The 22,791-nt window shown below is 35.6% G+C and overlaps 1 protein-coding gene across 2 annotated transcripts in view; it reads left to right on the top strand.

The window, feature by feature from the left end:
* Positions 1-22,791, top strand: part of Nup58 (nuclear pore complex protein Nup58) — a 271,379-nt gene that overhangs the window by 125,330 nt on the left and 123,258 nt on the right. For both annotated transcript variants that reach the window (XM_090402967.1, XM_090402968.1), the window contains exon 6: positions 227-401. In XM_090402967.1, the coding sequence (XP_090259093.1) occupies positions 227-401 (175 nt within the window). The remainder of the gene's footprint in view (positions 1-226; positions 402-22,791) is intronic.

Below are 22,791 nucleotides of genomic sequence, written 5' to 3'. Positions count from 1 at the left end.
ATTCGAAGTTCATCTCAAATCTTAATCTTACAAAAAACACTTCATCATTGGACATGGAAAATTTTCTGCTGTAGTTCAATAACAGTAGTTCAACATTAATTTATATTTGTGTGTATGCATAAAGACTACAGCCCTCTTCCATGAGATAAAAAAAAATATTCACTAAAAACTTTTGCTTTATAAATTTGCATTTATGTTTACTTATTTATTTATATTTATTTTTTAGAAAATATGTAAAAGAACAAAAGAGTATCAGAGAAGAAATATCCAGGGTTTCATCCAAGCTCATTCAAAAAGTTCAAGAGGACACTTCAGCTTTAAAACAATTGCTTGCATTTGTATCTAGTGGGTTACAAAGAAATATGCTAGCTGTTGAAAAATTGAAACAAGAATGTGCACAGGTATCTATCTCATGAGAACTGTCATTTTTATTTATCATTTATTTATTTATTTTATTTTATTTTTTGAGGGGAAAATGTTCATGGAGGCTACTGAAAAAGCTTAGAGATGTCATAAAGGAATCAAAGATGATTAACATAACATGAAAACTAAAGATAACCACAATTGATAATAACCAAGGTTTTTAACTCGTATGGAAGCTGAAATACAAAAGACTAGATGAGACTTATTCTCAGCTCAGCTGAGCAAAATGCATATCACCTACATTGTACTCTGGCTAATTCACCATCTCCAGATACATGAAGTGTCATAGATAGCATACATTCAAATAAGCTCTCAAGAATAGACAAAGATTGCAAACATAGATTGTCAGAAAAATTCAAGCATTTATACAACAGAGTTCACAAAAATGGAACCTTTTGGAATCCTAATAAATTTGTATTAAATTTTTCAAACTATAATCTTACTAATATAGAAGCTTCAGTTTTGAATAAAGATGTTAATTATGCATCAGTTCAAGACACATGCCCTAAAGTAGACATTATGACCAGTGTTGAAAAAGCTACTGAATTTTTGTCATCTCATGAAGAGGCATTATCCACAAGATTACTTAGCGCTTCAGTTCTATTAAACAGTCACATGAAAAAAAATTATTTCACAACTTTAGAGAAAGAAGCTTTGAGAAATTTACATAACAGTGATGAAATCATTATACTAAAGGGGGATAAAGGGAATTCATCAGTCATTTTAAATAGTGCAGATTATGACATTGTTGTGTCCCCTTTTTACCATCCTATAATTGTTAATTCCTCTTACAAGTTTATTTTTTATCTTGTTTGTAACAAATTTCTTACTATACGTGATATCACCCAAATACAAGGTATCTAAGCTCTTGCTCCCCTTAGTATCTTAAAACATTTATATTTTTTTTAGCTGTGCCATTTAGGACATTTAGTTTATGAAAGAAAATCAAAACAAGAAGCAATTTCTTAAATATGTTTAGGTGTGAAACAATTATGCAGTCGTGATCTTGAACTCACAACTAAAATTTTTTTCCCCCCCGTGGCTAGATTCGTACGTTATTACAAGTGGTGCATTGAATGGCAATTTCAGACAACTGAGTTTTCAATGAGCAAAAGATTAAAAATCTTTAAAACTTAATTCAATACTAAGCTGAAGCAATACAAAGCAATACTAGCAAAACACAAATGATAGGTTATAAAATTCTATGTGGGAAGGGAGATTATGCTGCCACAAAAGACTCCACACATATGATAAAAGGATATCCTCGCAAATGTTAACAATTGACTAAAACTTCTTATCTGTCCGAGCACAATATTATGATACAGTACCTTAATTAAGCACAATTAGTTTACACACATTAACTCATGAGAGTAATATGATTAAACAGTCCTATTGCTACAATAGTAACCACATTCAATTCTTCTGACAGCTCTCAGACAAAATATAGATGACATGCATAAGTTACTAGACACACGATTATTAATCTATCAACACTGACAAGCTTATTCTCTTTCTATTCTTAAATGTGCTAAAGTCCTAGTTCAACTCTCATTCAAGTCTTTCAATAGATCGGTAACAGAACTACAATCACATCTACATAAGATTTGAAATAATATAAGATTTTATGATACCATTTGATAAGGATCTTCTATGCTAGTCTATGCTCTTACTTGTCTGTAATTTCCGAGGACAAATTCTTCTGTGGTGGACCATATCTGAGATTTCTCGGATCAAAGTGGGACTTCATGTCTTCAGCACATCAAGCTTCTTCCAAGGAAACACAATGGATCTATGATTCTGTAGTCGTGAGATTCGCTACGTTGGCACCTACTTCTCCTTATTCTCTTTCTATTCTTAAATGTGCTAAAGTCCTAGTTCAACTCTCATTCAAGTCTTCCAATAGATCGGTAACAGAACTACAATCACATCTACGTAAGATTTGAAATAATATAAGATTTTATGATACCGTTTGATAAGGATCTTCTATGCTAGTCTCTGCTCTTACTTGTCTGTAATTTCCGAGGACAAATTCTTCTGTGGTGGACCATATCTGAGATTTCTCGGATCAAAGTGGGACTTCATGTCTTCAGCACATCAAGCTTCTTCCAAGGAAACACAATGGATCTATGATTCTGTAGTTGTGAGATTCACTACGTGGGCACCTACTTCTCCACAGATTTTCCTTTTTTTTTTTGTCAAGAACACGGTTGATATAACATACAGTAGTTACCTTTCTTCTCATCTGTACGGCGTCCCTCCTTTCTATAATAGGGAATTAGAACCGAAATCCCGCTTACTTTGTTCCTTGTTGTGGTGGAAGGAGAGAACTCCTGACCGTCACTCAGGAAAACCACATAAGACAACCCATACGAAGACTGGAGAACCAAGAGAGCCACGTGGGGGGGGTCCTAACCCTTTTATACCATGACCCTACCGGGACCATCTGCAATTATTCTCTCCCCCCCCCCCCCCCCCCCCCCCCCCCCCCCCGATGTCTGGATACACTTTTTGTGACCAGTTAGGATGGCATGTTTTTTTGCCGAAAATTCCCGCGGTCCGTGTGCACGTGACTGATTCGTGGCGACTGCTAAAATCAGGAACCTTGACCTTGGACCTTAACTTGTTTCTTGCTAACCCTATGAGTCACATTCACTAAACTTTATCAGCTTACCAAAATTTTCTAAGAATCGATATAAACCTATAATCCCTTGTTTCAATTGTATAACAACGAGCCTTTACATGCAAAATTCTTATGACCAATATTCTATAATTTAATTACCTGATTTTTGATGGTGAGGTACCTACTCTCGGTTCACAAGAGGAGGCATTTGAAAATGTAAGGATGAATTATTCTGGTGAACAAGGACAAACCATAAGACAACTAATCAGTGCACATATGATAAGACGAGTGACTAAGTGCTGTATAGTTTCACCCCTCGGAATTTAGCTGTCAGTCATGAAAAAGGAAAGGTAAGTTGTTATATTGGGGGGGGGGGGGGTACATGTTTCATTCTATGAAATTCACAGAAGTAGTAGTGATTGTTAAGCTTTCTTTCAAGAAGGAACAAGGAGTTAAATTGATTTGAACTGTGGTCACATGTGGTAGTAACAACTTGTTTTAGCTGAGCAGAACAATTTACAATTCTTCCTATTCTATATTACTTACAGTTCCTAAAATTATAATTACACTATAAAGGCAACAAGTTTTCATTAGAAACTGAATGATATGTCATCTGATGAAGCATTTGTCATTCTGTGTATCATAACATTATCGTTATTATTATTACTATTATTATTATACTGGTATCTATATGGAGTCAGGAGACTCATTGTGGGAGACCCACACTAACCTTTATACACTCAAAAACCTCTCATACCTCTTCTTTAACTCATTCATGGTTAGGGCACTCACAACTAATTAGCAGTCCAGTCCACTCATTCACCACTCTTCATGCAAAAAATCTAGTCCACACTCACTTACACCACGTACACAGATGATCCTGGTTCTCTCTCTCATTATTTGTCATGTATTGAAAAATTTCCTTTCTATCAATCTTATATAAAACCCCTTTAATATCTTATAAGTGCCTATCATGTATCTTCTTTTCTGCCTATCAACTAAAATTTGCAACCCACACACCATCAAACTATCCTCATACGATAGTGAGCATTCCACAGACCAGTTTGCAGATTGGTCACTAGTCTCTGAATCCTCCTCCTGATTCTCAAGAATCCTAGGTAATAAAATCTATTCATGGTAGTGTCACGATACTGCTGAATCATAGCCTTATAAGGAGGGATAATAACCTCCTTATCTTTACTTGTTAGCCTGTTTTTCAACATCCAAGTAAATCCTTTGAACTCTTCTATCAACATTTGCAATATGCCCTCTGAACTTCAACCCTCTGAGTGCCATTATCCCCAAGTTCATAGTCATCAAAATTCTGCAATCCAGCACCATCAATGTGATACAAGTTATGTACTGTGACATTTTCAACTCGAAGTGCATTTTGTAACATTAAATTGGCAATCATTATCCTTCAACCGCAATACTAATTTATTTAAATCACTCAGGATATCTACACCACCTTTATCAACTATTGTCCTTCCCAGTTTTGCATTATCAGCAAACAACTAAATATCCCCCCCCCTCCTTTATATCCACTCGCATTTGTTCCAACTTTTGTAATAGTTTTCCATGCAGTATTCTGTCAAATGTCTTTGCAAAGTCCAGCAATATCATGGTGTAGCTTATTTCCCTTATCTGATTCTGCTGTCATTCTGTTATTTATTTTTATTTTATTTATTTATTTATTTTTGGGTGCTTAAGGGTCAAAGCTGTATAACTGAGAGGAGACCTCCACATAGCCTTTAAAGGAATGCGGAGAACTGACCAGGGTTTCTGACCTAATGTCCAATCCTCACCTTCTCGTGATGCACCCTGTTGGGTATCTACTTGGATACTGAACGAACGAGAATGGGCTGGCAATTTGGGATTTAGCCAACTAAATTGTATTCTTATTCGTTAAACCAAAATAAAAAATGATGGTACAACATGACAAAATTTCATGCCTGCTGGGGCATCGCTGTGTTAAACAAGGTCCCCATTGTTTTTTCCAGGAAACCAGGGCGAACAGCGAAAAGTCAGCTACTGGAACAAATCTGAAATCTGAAAACAAACCCCAACTCAACATCACCAGAGTTAAAGATCGGTACTATCAACGTAAGAAGCCTGAATGGCAAAGAAATGGAGCTAGCTGAGGAATTAGATAAGTACCAGATCGACATAATAGGGGTGACTGAAACAAAAAAGACCAAAACTGGTGAGATTTTTCTGAGCAATAAATACAAAATGTTATATTCAGGCAATGACAATCAAGGAAAAGAAGGAGTAGCCATAGTATTCAACACAAAATACGAGGCTAATCTTCTTGAATGGCAGTCAGTCTCAAGTAGAGTAATGTGGGCAAATATGAGAATGGGGAACTGGACAATGAGACTTATTTGTGCCTATGGTCCCACAGAAGGTTCCACTAAGGTAGAAGTGGAGGAATTTTTTGAGTTAGAAGAAGCAACTGACACAATGAAAAAGGAAAAGTTGGTCCTCGTTGGGGATCTAAATAGCAGAGTAGGAAATGATTGTGAGACATACAAAAATATTTTGAGAAAATTTGGAGAAAAGAGCAAAGCTAATAATAATGGCAAATACCTGTTGGATTTCTGCTCAGGACTTGGACTGGTTATTACTAACACCATGTTCCAACATAAAAATGAGCACAAATTCATATGGAGAGAAGAGGCAAGGAATAAGAAAAGTCACATTGACTATGTTATTGTTGATAGTGATGTTTTCTCCCTTGTGCAGGACACCAGAGTGTACAGGGGATTAGAAATTGGAAGTGATCACTATTTAGTCTTGAGCAGGATAAAATTGAATTTCATATTGAAAAGAATAACATGTAAGAAAGTTTTAAAGCGAATAAAAGTTGAACAGCTCTCAGATGTGAACTTTAGTCTAAAATACACAAAGATTATTGAAGAAAAAATGAAAGAGTTTGAGAACAGGAACCAAACCTTAGAGACAAGCCTTGAAGAAAGCCCTGATTGATTCAGCTAGAGAGGCATGTGGTGAAGTTGTCTGCAAGGATAGAAAAATTAGAACTCCCTGGTGGACACAGGAAGTTAAAGAGGCAGTGAAGGAAAAGAAGAAAGCATATCAAAAGTTCCTGGCAAATAAGTCAGCGTGTACTCTTAGAGAATATAGAGACAAATGCAAGAATGCTAAACACTGTGTAAAACTAGCTAAACAAAAGTCATGGGAGGACTTTGGCAAGAATATAGAAAATAAATATCAAGCGGGTGGCAAAATATTCTAGAGGTTGTTGAAGAAGCTTAGGAATGGAGGAAAGAGTGCTGTAAAAGGAGTTAGAGATGATAAAGGTGAAATGAAAACAATATCCTTGAAGTATGGAGTAATTATTGTGAAAAACTGCTAAATGAAACAAGCAGTAATGACAGCACAGTGGTAAAAAACGCTGACCAGGCATGCAGTCAGAAATGCATATCCATACTTGAAGTAGAAAAAGCCATCAAAGGCTTGAAATGTGGATGCAGGAGTAGATGATATTCGACCAGAAATGCTGAAGTATGGTGGTATAAAAGTCTTACAGTGGCTGCACTGCATAGTTCAGAATGCCTGGACAGAGGGATGAATTCCCGATGATTGGAGAAGAGCTCTCATAGTACTCATATATAAAAAGAGAAATAAAACTGAATGTGAGAATTACAGAGATATTTCCCTACTGAGTGTTCCTGCCAAGATCTATGCCAGTATACTTGAGAAACGGTTGAGAAAAATTGTGGTGAAGAATGGTGAAGAACAAGCTGGATTCAGGCCAAATAGAGGCTGTCAGGATCAGATCTTCACTTTATGACAAATAGTCGAGAAAGCATGGTAATATAACAAAGATCTGTATTTAAGGTTTGTCGATTTGGAAAAGGCATATGACAAGGTTCCAAAAAAGAAGCTATTCAATATGCTACAGTTATATGGTGTCAATGGGGCATTATATCAAGCCATTCTTAGTCTTTATTTGAATTGTAAGTCAGCAGTTAGAATTGAAGGAAGTACAGGAAGATGGTTTAATGTTAAATCTGTTGTGAGACAAGGATGTACATTATGCCTTCTGTTATTCATTATCTATATGGATCACATCATGAAGGAAAGTGGTATTAAACATGATATCAAAATTGGAGATGTTAATGTCAGCTCCTTGCTTTATGCGGATGATGTTATAATTCTAAATAAATCCGCTACAAGTCTTCAAGATTCCCTCACTAAACTGAATAACTGTTGTAATAGATAATGAAGGTCAGCAATAAAAAGACAAAGACAATGAAAATAGGCAGAATCATTGAAAATGTCAACTGTTTTGTGAATGGAGAACCTGTGGAACAAGTAAAACATTTCAGCTACGTAGGCACGATTTTTAGTGAAGATGGTAAATTAAATATAGAAATAGACAACAGAATCAGCAAAGCTGGTATGGTAGCAAGTCAATTGAATAAATTCATATGGAATAAGAGAGAAATTAGTTGGAACAATAAATTAGCTGTATACAAGACAGTGTTCAAACCAGTTTTAACTTATGGATCTGAGAGCTGGGTCAGAAGTAAAACACTTGACCAAAGACTAGAGACCACAGATATGAGAGCCCTGAGAAAGATTAGAGGCGTGAACAGATGGCATCAATGGCAATATCATATTAAAAAAGAGAATATTAGGAAAGAACTTGACATTGTAAGCATCCAGAAATGCGTTAGCAGAGCTAATCTCAGGTGGTATGGTCACTTAAACAGAATGGGCGTATAAAAATGAGCAAAACAAGTGTTCTCTGCCAGTTTGGCAGCAAAATGACCCAGAGGAAGACCAAGATATAGGTGAATTGATACGGTACAAAGTGCCTTAGACGATAGAAATATAAGATCTGATAATGTTGGAATCTTGAGAAGTAGCAGACTGATTTGGAGGAAAATTGTAGATAGGAAGTTAGTAATGATGTAATTTTTTTCATGTAGTACTACCACATCCTGTACACCCCCTTAAGGGTACATGACAAGAATTTGATGATGATGATGATTTTCATCATATTACAACAAATTTTTCTTATGTGAGTTAACAAATATTCTCAGTTGTATTTCACACTTAGATGCAGTATATTTTTCCTTTTTGTTAAAGGTTCCTACTTGTTAAATTGTGACAAAATAAATTCTTTTAGTAACTTTATTAATCAGAAACTTTAACAAAGGTTCCCTGCTTCCTTAACATGTTCATTGCCAAGCTGAAAATTGGAATTTCGTGTGGTGGCCAAATGTTTTTTTACTTGATAGTGATGTCCACGCGATAACGCGTGATCGGCCGCCTGGTGAGAAATCGCATCACGCGATATCTCGTGATTGGCAATGAACGTGTTAAAAATATATATATATATATATATATATATATATATATTTTTTTTTTGTTTTGTTTTGTTTTGTTTTTTGTGAACCCCTCTTTTACCAGGGGGGGGGGGGGTCTTTTTCTGTCAAGGATCTTCTGCTCCTTATCCACTCTTCATGCTGTGGATTCCCAGATTATAGAAGTAAAGTGTGCCCTTGTGGTTGATATCATTTAGCTTCCTAATGGTGTAATTCATTTGTTTGGATTCCTTCCTGTTAACTGACGAATTTTCTACTCCTTGTCTCCTCAACCTTTCAGGAACTTGGTGCTTATTGAAAAAACACCTGGTAAATTGGAGGCATTGAATTCTGCTATGTGCTTTATCCGGATGGTGTTTATCCCTTCTTGGCCTCCTTCTCCTATTCGCACCACTTCACACCTCTGGCAGATGTCCGAGACGCACTCCCAGGTTAGAATTCCTTCGTCCAAGCTCCCTTATCAGAGGCATGTTCACTCGGGATAAACTCCTATCTTGTGTTCTACCTTACCATTTTGTTGGGGCCTAAGGTTGTATCTGGATTGTTTTCGCATCTCATCTTTATTCTGGTTCTCATGATTCTCTTCCCCCGTTCTGGTCGCCGTTCATTCGTTTGCTCTGCTTGTCCCAATGCTGATTGTATCTGGAGAACTGCTGATCTGAGAGTGGATTCTCCTGCTCTCCTTGACATCTAATATTATTCTTCTTTCTTACGGGGACATTTATATTAGGGATTCCTCCTTGACGAGGATTGTTGTCCCCCTCTGTAGTTCTTCTTCTTCTTCTGCATACACTCTCCATCGAATCCATCACCTTTAACAAAAATTAGGTATAATCAAAAGCTTGAAAAATAGAGCTTTAAACATAATAGAAATAGATGACATTAAATGAAAACAATAACTTCAAATCCTATTTCATCAATTCCTCCAAAATAGATACTCAATAAATGTACTAAAGGAACTTCTATTTTCTGATAAGCCACCTCATGATAACACAAAAATTAATTACAAAGGCACAGTATCTCTTCCGTATGTTGACAATGCATTAAGAAAAATAGCCAGTTGACTGTCTTGAAAATATTAAAGACAGTCAACATCAGAACAGCATTCAAACTAGTCAACACCTTATGAAGCTTTCTACACTCCCCTAAAGACAAAGTTCCGTTTTATAAATATCCAGGTGTATACAACATTCCGTGCTCTTGTAGGAAGATATACATAGGTCAGACTGAGAGAAGTTTCAAAATCTGCAACAAAGGCGATGTTGAAAACAAATGGAAAGAAAAAAGCAGACTTGTAGTACACATCCTCAAAGAACATCACATAGTAAATTGACAAGCATTCTCCATGCCATACTTAGAAGAGAATTACTTTGAGGTTGTTCAAGAAGTTTTCCAAAGTCATTTACTCAAAAGGCATACTGAATAGAAATCAAGGAGTGATCCTTCACGACATCTGGAAATCATTAATTAACATGTAAAATTAAAAACCCTTACTATGCTAGAAATTACATACACAGTTTGCACAACAATGGAGAGACTGCATGTAACATGTCTAATGATACTCATGATTAGACTATTATTCCAGTCTTTTCAACTATGAATATTAACTGCTGTAATTATTTGCTGTTTTTTTTATGTATGTTAAGTACCCTCACGATGATGCTGTTAGTCATGTAAACAGCAAAACATGTAGAACAAATACATCTAGTATAAATAAACAGTTGCATACAAGTTAAAAACCTGGTTATTATCAATCAAGCAAATCTACTCATAGTGAATTACAAAAATGAAAATAGGCATATTCTAGATTTCTGGAGTAATAACTTTGGAAGATTGCTAAATGAAACAAGCATTGACAGCATGTAGTAGAGATCATCCAAGTGCCATGCTATCAGGAGTACTTATCAGTACTGAAGGTAGAGCAGGCTATAAAAAGCCTGAAATGTGGATCAGCAGCTGGAGTAGATGATATTTGACCAGAAATGCTCAAATATGGCAATATAAAAGTGACAACACTGCATAATTCACAGAACTGGTCAGCATGTCATATTCCAGATGATTGGAGTAGAGCTCACATAGTTCCTATTTATAAATAGGGAAGTAAAGCTGAATGTGAGAATTACAGAGTAATTTTTCTACTAAGTGTTTCATGTAAGGTGTAAGCAAGCATACTTGAGAAAATGAGAAAAATTGTGGAAGAAAAGGTTGGCAAAAAACAAGCTGGGTTCAGGCCAAATAGCAGTTGTCAAGATCAGATTTTCACTTTACAACAAATATTTGAGAAATCACAGGGATATAATAAACATCTGTACTTAAATTTTCTAGATTTGGAAAGGACATATGACAAAGGTGCCCATAGAAAAGCTTTTCAAAATTCTACAAGTATAGAGATAAATAGAACATTGTAGAGAGAGCAATACATAATCTATATTTTAATGGAACATAATATAAGTTATCTACCAATAATTGTCCAGGTACAACTGTTATTTTAAGTTATGGAACATTCCGAGTTTGTTAATAACATAAAAACTGGTGTACAGATAGTAGGAAGCAGTATTTCATCATAGCAGTTGAATACCAGTGATATGGCAACACAGCATGAACTCAGCGACTTCAAGAGAGGTGTCATTGTGGGCTGACACATTGGTGGCATGTTTATATGTGCCATTGCTGCAGCATCCAAAATCAATGGTTGGCGATGCGACCAGCAGAGGGAGATGTTCTGGCATCACTAATGCAGGAAAACACCCAGGGCATTCACCTAAGGATGCCGCTATCAGTTTACAACCTTTTGTGTGTGGAGGAAATATATAAAAAACCTAGATTATTGCTTAGAAGATGGACTAGGCATTACTAACATGTTATTCCAATATAAAGATGAACGTAAATTTAAGTGCAGGAGAAATACAAAAAATATATATATATAAAGTCAATAATTTCTCAATGATCAAACCTTTAAATGACAACCTTCAATTAACTGACCCTTGAATTTGGATTGGTTACCCCCCCTCTAGATTCAGAAGCAGGTATAAATCTGACACTATTTCTAGAATACACTACAGCATTATAACTACAAAATTCTCTAAATCTTAAATTCAGTTGCTGCCTCACTTTACCAGGAATCTGGGGAATACCTTCAGCAAGATTCCATCACTGCACCCATAGAGGGCACTTAGGATTGTAGGATCATTCAGTCTGTTTGCTTCCTGTTGGTGTATCTTCATCATGCACCTAATTATAGTATTTCTTTATGCCTATGAAGATAGATTAGTGATTGAAGCAAAATATTGGAATTTGGCATGACAATCTAATTAGCTAAATAAATTTTAGTTAATTATTATCTCTACATGTATGGTTTCTCCACTAAGCATTAACATGAGGGATAAGCAACATCATAGCATCCCTACCAGATATATTAGGAAGAAACTCACTCTGATGTTGTTAGCATTGAAGAATTAGAGCAAAGTTAATCCTAATATGTATGAATTAACTGGCCACTTAAACGAAATGGGAAAGGGTTATAAAGACAAATGCTTGATGGCAGGAAAATGACCCAGAGGAAGACCAAGATCTAGGAGCCAGTGGATTGATACTCTTGGAAGCTCCTTGTAAACTGAAATATATGATCTGACACTACTGAATTCTGATAAGTAGTAGATTTAATTGGAAGAAAATTGTTGATATTATGTGTTAATAATGTAAACTTAATCAGAGTATTATTACTTCCCCCCTTGAGAGTACATAATAGGAATTTGATGTCTTCTATGCCAGAAACTTTTCAAGTGTCTCAGAAATGTCAAGCACAGCAATATAAATTTTTCAAACCTCTGCATACTATCTGTCTAGAGGTGAGTTATGTACACAAGGAGATTTGGTATGGATCCATCTTGCAGGGAGGACTGAGGCAGGTCTATAAGTTAATAGTTTGATTTCAGACTGTTATCTTCCTTTTTTTTAAATTGGCTGAAATATGAGCTTACTTTCATAATGTGGAGTAGAAAGGTTGAAAGCTTGTAAATCCATAATACTTCAGTATCATGAATAGGTTAAAATTTTTTTGTGTGATTTTTTAATTAATTTTCAACCACTTCAAGCCTTCAGTGATTTCACACCAGGCATTGAAATTTATCTCTCACTTGAAGACATGGATCCTACCATATATGTGGTAGGATCTAAATCCACACCCTTTTGTTGTATACCTTAGCCTGTTAGTATCTAGGTTATTCAATGTTTTTCTGATGTCTGTGGCAAAAGACCACAGAAAGCACGTATGTGGGTGATCGGAAAAGTTCTCAGCCTAATAATGAAAAAACGAATTTATAATTTCAAAATTATTCTTATTTTTCAACTTAAATCTCCCTTAAGACTAATACATTTATTCCAGCGATGCTCCAGCACCATTATCCTATCCCTGAAGTGGTTCTCGGTAAGATCTGCAAAAAATACCCCTCTACAGCTGCAATCACTCACCTATTGATTCGAAGAAAAACGCTGACCAGCGAGGAAGAGTTTTAGTTTTGGAAAGAGACAGAAGTCAGAAGGGGAATTGGGTGGATGATCATTCATAGTGCAGATCCCTTAATTTTCTCCATTACCAAAACACCTTTGTGGGCAAGTGCATTGTCCTGATGAAAGGTGATTTTTTTCTTCTGCAAACCAGGTCTTTTCTCACAAATTTTCTTGTCTAGTCTAGTTAAAAGATCGGAATAATATTCCCTGGTTATTGTTTTACCCTTTTCAAGATAATTAATAAACAGAATGCCTTTAGCATCCCAAAAAAAACGATTCCATGACCTTGTCTTTTGCGCTGAACAACTGGCTTTTGTCCACTGTTTTGATTCTGTTTGGATTCTGGTATTGGTGAATCCAAGTCTCATCCATAAGAATAAATCGACCCGCAAAATCGGTTTTATTCTTGTTAAAACTCTCCAAGCACTGTTCAGAGAATTTCGTGCGAGTGTGTTTTTGATCTATGCAGCACTCATCTTGTGCAAAGCTATTTCATTTGCAATTCTTCATGCAAAATATATCCTACACATTCTTTTGAAATGCCTACTGTTGGAACGTCCCTCCTAACTGACTGTTCGAATTATGATGGTTTGTTAAACTTATTTTTACCTCTTTAAATTCCGTTCTTCTTCATTAGTTGTTGATTGATGCTCATTTGAATATAAGAAAATTTATATTATACTGCACCACCCTATATTCAGATTAGTCCAAATAATATAGAAGAATCAATCATCAACTATATTTATTTTATCACTTTATTTTCAGGCCGAGGTTGTTAATAGCGTTTAAGGCTTTCACAAAGGTCTGATTAATTTTATGAGCGGTGCAGTGAAAGAAAATCAGGCAAACACCAAGTTTAACTCAACAAAAGAAAACGTTTGATGTGGAATGGTACAACATGAACATACAAGTATAACTATCTGCAAAAAGTTATCCAATTAGAATTTACAAGAATTCATATTCAGATATTAGTAACTTCTAGTTTAGGTTTGTATACTAATGTTGACATTTCTTAATTCTAAAGCTTTAGTATTTCTTTCACATAGTTCTCTCTCTCTATCCAATTGGATGAATCATATCAAAAATGTATTAGCTCAGTTTAAAGCATTCAGAATGATTACAATCCATTAACTATCAAACTTTAATTTTTCAGTTCTTTATGCTCAGTCAATCAAGTTGAGATTAGTTCTTAAAAGTTTAAGCTTCCAAATGTTACAATAACTAATCTTATGACAGGCTACACTATATTCTTTCTCAGTCAGCTAACTGTTAATAGAACAACATAACACTTATTGTATCGAGGGAAAGGTACTTCGGTACATCTAACATCTGACCATTGATTGACATAACACCACAGCTAAGGTCAAAATATATCTGATGGAATTAACTGATATTGCTTCACAAGTCATAGAAAGGACTGTCGTAATTCTGAAGTGCACGAGGCCACTTTCAACAGAATGATTGAGGAAAAGGTATTTCACAAGCATTGATTCTATACAAGATTATGGGCTCAGTTACTCAGAGGAGAAATTACCTCTTATCGGGTTACCGCTTCTAAGCATCGAATTCGCATAGGCACATTTGCATTTCTTATTGACTTTTACTTTATGGTAACACAATTTAAAATAAATCTTCCAGTATAATAACTGAATTATAGACACAGTAATACACATGTCTTGATGCACTTGGTTTAAGTTATTTACTGACTCCTTATTTTCTTCTATGTATTAACTTCAGTTCTGCACTATTCTTCCATTAACCATTAGAAAATTATTGTAGTATCAGAACTCCTATAGAAGTAATTCAAAATGCCTATTAATTCCTTATCCATTACTAGACAATTTTCGGCATATATCAACTCCCCTTCTGCCACTCACTATCGATCTCTTATGCTGTCTCCAGGGCTTCTCTCTTTACTTTTTCTTTCCAATCAACTACGTTCTCCTTTTCCTGCCAAAATCCGGTTTTAACCCGTTCAGCTTATATCAACTGACTTTTCTCTTTATACACAGTAGCTCACGCTCTCAGCACGAGCTAACTAAAACAAACTCTGTTTCTCCATCAGTAGCCAATCAAATCCCATCAGTAGAATTCCATAAAATTACCTTTACTTATAGAAATAACAAAAATATATATCACAGTTCATATAAGGTACATTTAAATTTATATACACACAGTTTCTTATAATAAATTTTACAGAATTAAGTAAATAAATTGAATGTCATTTTTATATAGAGTCTTTTTATTACTATTACATATCCTAAGGTTATACAATTAATTAATAACAAACAAAACTCAAAGCATTTATATGAATAATATATTACAAGTAAAAGACTAACAACAAATAATATTTATAAGTCTTGCTTTGACATGGTGGATTATGTTAAATATGAATGAAGTATTATAATATACAGTCTTAGCAATTTCATGCACTTTGACTCACCCGTCCAATACCATATCGTGCACTTGATCAATGATTTCTGGTGTTGTTACACTTTTTGGATGTCCTTCACATGGATCATCTTCAGGGCTGGTACGGCCACATTTAAACTCGGCAGCCCATTTCTTAATTGTCGATAACAAAGGGAGAAGAGTGCCCATAAACTTTTATGAACTTCGAATGAATTTCTTTTGCAAGGAATTTTATAACTGCATGATACTCGATTTTATCCATTTCAAGGGATACAGACAAAGCTTTTGCTTTAGACAGCTGTATAAAACAAACTACTTGATAGAATGATTTGCAATTTCACATGGATGCATATGGCAGATGTACCAACTTAGAAAAAAAAAAATCTTTCCAGTAGTGTTGCCATTTATGGTCGAGACCGAGAACTTTTCAGAACACTCACGTAATGTACTACTTCTGATATGGTTAGAAGTGATTTGTCTAGTCATCTCTACCAGATTAGGAGTAGATGATGACAGGTGGTCTGCTTTGCCTTTAGGGCTTATTATGGTAGTGATATTCAGATGAGAGAGGTGGAAGTACAGACAGACACCAGCTGTTTAATAGATTTTGAAGAGATCAGAAGGCGTAATATCCATTCGTGCAAGTGGTGTGTTTTTTCTGAGAATTAAGGTAAAGTTTTTCAACTCACTTGAAATATGTTTGGATTACTCATTGGAGAACAATGCCTGGATGTTAGATTGGAGGATTGAATGGAGTGGGCACTTGTTCCCACAGGGATAATTTCTGTGATGTAGTCAAAGAAAGTGTTTGGATCTGGAAGATGGAAATAGTAATCTGCTTGTTAGATGTCCCAGACATCATCCCATTTGGCACTGTCATAATTCTGAAGTGCACGAGGCCACTTTCAACAGAATGATCGAGGAAAAGATATTTCACAAGCATTGATTCTATACAAGATTATGGGCTCAGTTACTCAGAGGAGAAATGACCTCTGCATTATGCTTAGAAGGAAGACCGGTTACAAAAAGATCTAAGTACTGAGCTCAGTGGAGAGGTTTTTGTAGTGTTCTCATTGATAGATGGACAATTTGCAGTAAATCATTACTTACAGTAAATGCCTCATCTCTTCCAACTTGGTCAGTGGAATGGAAAGAGGGAACCAGTGGAAGGTGCATATTAAAGTTTTCAAGGAAGATAACCTCACTGTTCGAATAGTTGACTTCTTATCCTTGAAGCATATCCTTATCCATGATGCATATTAAAGTTTTTAAGGAAGATAACCTCACTGTTTGAGTAGTTGACTTCTTATCCTTGAAGCATGATTCACATCATTCAACTAGATGCGGAGATCTTTGCTGTGAGTAATGATTTAACGCAAATGGTCCATCTACTACTGATGTGAAATCACATCTACACAAATGAATATTTCCACCTTTGCAGTAGACAGAATGATATGAACTATTTTGGACCCCTTCAATATGAGGAACTGTTCATGGTGGAGGAAATCTCAGAGTAATATTACTGGCCCATTTCATTTTTATTCTTGTACTGTGCTTTTCTTTCCATATGAGATCTAACTCTCCTAACAAAAGAAACATCACAAACTGCAATAAATATGCCACTTTTCTTAATTCTGCATTCAACAGGAGAATGTCCACATGGAAAATTATCACCATTCTTCATGCAAAAGAATTTGGAAGGGTTGCAGGATTTTCAAAATCTGCGAAGATAAACTCTATACAGGAGATATTCTTATTGAAACAGCGATAGTGACACATCCCAAAGAATTGCTTTGTGCAACATCTATTGCAGAAATAACAATTATGGTTACTCCACACAAAACCTTAAACTTTTCTAGAGGCATAATATCACAGTGGGACCTCCTTGAAGTTCCTGATGAGGAGATATGTTCTAAACTAAAGGACCAAGGAGTGACAGTCAGAAGAAGAATCCTCATATGTAGGGATGGGGTACTTGGTATTCACCAGGAACATCATCCTTACCTTCAATACACCAAAACCACCAACATTGCAAAAGCAGGTTATCTCAACTGCCCAGTATGGCTCTATATCCCAAACCCCTTTGCACTGCTTTAAATGCCAGCAATACAGTCACTCTCAACCTTCTGGGAAATGGTTAACTCTCAGCTTTTCTGGTTTCTGGAGAGAGAGAGAGAGAGAGACAACCTTTTTTCCAGAACACAGTCTTGCTTCTGCAAATATCGGTCTATAACTGACATAATCTAGCTGAATGCAGCCGTTACTTTCCTAAAGATACTTTCCTAAAGCATGAGCACTTAGTATCAGTTTTCTTTGATGTGGAAAAAGCATATGACAGTGCTTGGAGATCGAATAATGAAAGATCTCACTCTCTGACTACCACCATTTGAGCCTTCTGAAGGATGCCATTTTGTATGATTAGCTGATAGCTGTTTGTGAAGAGCTCACATCAGAGTAAAGACTTTATTGGGTTGGCATATGCTTGGAGATTCTTGCTTTTGCTATGGATCTGCATGCATCTCACTCAGCAGTGGTATAATATATAAAAGAATGATGGAGACTGTTGAAAAATGAGAGAATGCTTATGAAAGGCAGAGGATTAACCCATATAAAAGCCATTATGAAATAAATTATATTTTCTGAGAAAGAATGGGAAGCATTGCTTTTGTACCACCCCCTTGTACTTACTCGGTTTTCAGAAAATCATTAGCCTTACAAGAGATGCAATAGCTTATGTTAGACGGGATGAGAGGAGGAGGAGGAGGAAGCATATTTCAGCTGAATTTTAGCATTGCTTTTACCTCTCTTGTAGTACATCTGTCACATGGATAAATCATTAGTATATTTTGCAGTGGCATTAACATGGGTGTGATAATTTTTTTTCAAGCTCTAGTGCTTGTATCAAGTCTTATTAATAACCTTGCCTTAGTGGTGGAATAAGTAATGTTGGTGTCATTTATGGCCTTGATCTATTTGCTGTCTAGCCTTTTTTTTAGAGAATGTGTAATACTTACATAACTGTGGAGATGCAGAGTTGTCTTCCAATTCTTGAAATAATCTTTGCTTTTGTTATTCTATCTAATGATAATTTTTCAATAGACTCTTAAAATTGTCCTCTTATCAGTTCCCACAATAACTTTTATGAAACCCTCATACTTGCTGCCACTGGGTTGATTCCAAATTCACCTCAATTTGGAATCAACTTACTTTCCATAGGATCTCCAATCAACTTTATGAAGAACCATCGTGGTTTGGTGATAGATTGATAATCAGGATACAAATTCCTGTGGTGAATTCTCAGATGAGTAGAAAGGCTTATATGTTGGCAGCCTTTCTACATGTTAGTTTATTTTAATGGTATTGATTACGACATAGACTAATAAGAAAATAATTAATATTTATTAACTTATTAGCTGATATTTTGCTGGTATTATATCCATCATCTTTATTATTATTATTTGACACCTCCAGGAAGTCTAAGGGCTCATCGAGGGAGGGCATCTGCTCTACAAACTCCACCACCACCATTCAATCACCAAACTGCAACTACACCAACGCCATCTACTACCGACTACCACTGGCATTTCCACAGACAATCACAAACATCCATGCCCATGCCGGGATTCAAACTCGCATCCTTTTGGCTGGAGAGCGGATCCACTCAGCCAACCAGGCAGGCATAAGAAGAGCACAAGAACAGTTTGTCATAGTACATGAAACATCAACAATATGGTATAACAGTGGGACTTGTTTAAAAAAATCGTAATGAACAACACAAGGAACTAGTCCTAATTGGAGAAAATAAGTATTAATTAGACCTTAAAATGACTTTCTCCTAGATTTATGGTAAATTTATACAGCCATAACTTGTTGAGGCTTGGAGTATATTTTAAAGCTACTGTTGATTCAAAAGCACACACACACACTCTCTCTCTCTGACTTATAATGACTTCTGTGTAGCACTTTTGTTTTCATCCATTTGATCCTGTGTGAAGGAGGTAACCAAGGCATAGTCTGCTAGACCCAACTTGCCATGATGATAGTGCCGAATGTTTTTTTGAAATAGTTTGGAAAGCATTTGGAATATCTAGCTATGAATATAACCACTCTCAAACCAGTGGTTTGGCTATGCTATGTTGATGTGTTTACTATTTTTCCACATCGTCCAGACACATTGGATACATTTTTTAGTACATTTAAATAGCCAACACCTTAAAATTCACTTCACAATGGAACAGGAAGCTAATGACTGTCTGCCCTTCTTAGATGCACTAATCACACAGCCCCTGATGGTTCATTATCTTTTTTTGTTGATAGAAAACCCACACATACAGGGAGATATTTGCACAAAGATTCACACCATCATTCAGCTCAACAGTATGTCATTCTAAAAATGCTAACTCACAGAGCTAGAGCTATCTGTTCCAATGACAGTGCTCTTTACCACTGAACTCGCTTGCTTCAGACTTTCTTTGCCAATGGCTATAATTCCCATAGGATAGAAAAAATATTAAATGCTCCTTGAAATTTCCTCTATTGCCTATCGCACAAAACTACAGCAAAACTATTACCATCCCATACATTCAAGGCACATCTGAAAAAGACATCTAGGGTGCTTAATAAATATCAACTACTCACTATATTTAAACCTTATGTCAAATTGGCAACTCTCATCTGTTTGCCTAAGGACAAACCCCTCTTCTTTATCACATCCAGGAATTTGTGAAGTGTCCTTTTCTTGTGACCTGGCTTGCTATGGACAGACAGGAAGAACTGTTGGCATCTGCCTTTGATCATACATAAAAAATAAATTCAGCACTATCGTTATGGCTGGTCTAGCAGACCATGCCTTGGATATCCCTTCACATAGGATCATATGGAAGAAAACAAAAGTGCCACAGAAGTCTTAAGTCAGAGAGATTATTTTTGTAATAAACAGCAGCTTTAAAACATACTCCAAACCTCAACCAAAAATCTTGGAGATACTCATTTTAAGATCTAATTAATACTTGTTTTCTCCCTTTTTTTCAATATGGATGCACCAATTAAGACTATAGTTCCTTGTGTTTTCTGTTACAATTTTTTTTTAAACTAGTCCCACTGTTGTACCAAATTGCTATTGTTTTGTGTACTGTGACAAACCATTCTTGTGCTCTGAAGATGCTGGATATAATAATATCAGCTAATAAGTTAATAAATATTAATTATTTTCTTATCATTCTCTGTTGTAATCAATACCATTAAAATAAACTAAACAATTGCTGTGGTGTAGATGATATGACAGCCTTTGGATATTTGACTGTCTTTGCTTATAGGGAGTTGTCTTTAGCATCAAAAACTAAATTAGGTTTTGACATGATCCAGTTACCTCCATTGAATTCCATGTCTGCATTAAAGTTAAATTGTCAACTTTTATTCCCATAAAAAGCAGCATAAAGAATGATGGTTGTTCGAATCACCAATGGAAAAGGACAGAATTAGGGCCATCTGGTACTGGAGAGGTTTATATACATAATTATTCCAGAGACTTCTGGGAAGATTCTAAAAATATCTCTGCTGGAATTTTTTTTTCATTTGATATAGTATAATATTTTTGATATTTTTCTTAATATAAGTGACATTAATGTTAGAAATTAACATGTGTCCAGGAATTTTTCCTCTGGGAAGCACTTCTATTTGGGTCTCTTTTAGCATTTATGCTGTAACATTTATGAAATGTAAGATTTTTGTTTGTAGATTTATGCATAAATTTGATAGGATTGATTTTCTGAGGTATGTTTGATTTCTTAATTTTGGTTATAGTTGTTTGATTTTCCTATGATAGTGTTTCAAAATTTAAGTAAAGAGTTGGAACATATAGTGAGATAAGGTTCTCTTAGACATCTATAACCAATAGAGAGAAAATCCAGTCTTTGTGTTACAATTTCATTGGGCCATTTGAAAAATTCAGTTCAATTTGAAGTGTAATAGTATTGTTCTACATTGGCACTTCTACAAGTTGGAGTGTAGTTGTATTGCCCAATTTTAGTATATAGTTGCTTCTAACCTGTAGAAATCACATTATTCTTCCAATTTCTGCCAGGTTTGGAATATGGTTGTTTAAGCTTCCTGACACCTTCAGTTGCAATGGAGAGTTTTTTAACAACCTTTTTGAGATGTAAAAGAAGGAAGAAAGTTAAATGCTTTAGACAACACTGCAGGTCACATCGTTCATCTGATGACTGTTTATTTATCATTTCGCAAATAAAGGTAGAGGAGGCAAGGGAAGTTGGGATATTGGCAGATAGGGAACTGAAGTTCAGAGGACACATTGCAAAAGTTGTAAAGGTTACCAAGAAAATTGCTATTATGCACAGATGGTGAGGTGATAGTTTCACTATATAAGGCACTAATTAGACTTCATTTGGATGTCTGTGCACAGATTTGGTCATCTGGCCATGTTAGTGATAAAACAACATTGGAGGAAATAACTAAACATGAACATGTAAACCACAGTAATTAAATTATTTTTAATAAGTAAATATTTTGTCCTAAGTATCTTAGGACATCATCAGTCCAGTTATTTCAAACAATACTAAGAATAACAATAAAGAATAACATAGTTAGGGTGCATGCTTACAGTGGAGTCCCACTATGCATGCAATAGCATGTTATAGAATTAAATTAAAATAAAAATTAGCAAAAAAAAAGTGACTTGCTTGGTAAGGGAAGCAAAAGTGCAGTATGGGCAGCAGTTAGCTAATAGGCCAAAAGATATATGGGGAGTTTTTTCAATACTAGTCCAGATACTGATGGTGAGTGAGCAGGAGGTATATGAGCAATTGAAAAACCTTGATGTCAGTAAGGCTGTAGGAATTAATGGTATATCATTAATTCCTATTCATGGAAGGAATTTCCTGGGAGTTAACAGAAGCATTGATATGAGTCTTAGATTGTGCTAAGTTCCAAAGGATTGGAATGAGGACAAAATGTTCTGCATCATAAAGGGGATGATAAGACTTAAGGCCTCAAATTTCTGGCCAGTCTGTTTGCCTGGAGTTGTAGCTTTTTATGTTGCTACCACATATGAAAGATACTCAAACTTATAGTGTATTTTGTACTGTGGGTGGGATAAGGATTTTTTCCCCCTATTTTTATCAATTTTATGTTTTTTTTTTTTGTATTTTTAATTTATTTTTTACATTGTCTGGAAACCCTGCTTTAGAGACTAAACATGGGACTTTTGAAAGCTACTTCAGGTCCCCAATAAGCAGAGCAGTGGTTTCACACTGGGTGATGAAATTCATCTTCCACCTAATGACAATCACATCCATGCCTATGAGAGGATTTGAACCCACAACCTGTTGGTTGGAGAGTGGGTATGCTAACCACTCGTCCAACCAGGCCAGCTAAGGTGTTAAAGAGGCTAGTGAGGACCAGGATTCAGAATTGGGTTGACAACAGCAACATTCTGTTCGATGGACATCATGA

This window comes from Typopeltis vanoorti, chromosome 13 (assembly GCF_054136105.1).
Source record: "Typopeltis vanoorti isolate ZY-2024b chromosome 13, IOZ_Tvanoo_1.0, whole genome shotgun sequence".
In the NCBI taxonomy this organism is placed as follows: domain Eukaryota; kingdom Metazoa; phylum Arthropoda; class Arachnida; order Uropygi; family Thelyphonidae; genus Typopeltis; species Typopeltis vanoorti.
Note: the sequence above shows the minus strand (reverse complement) of the source record. Positions and strands in the feature narration are given on the sequence as shown.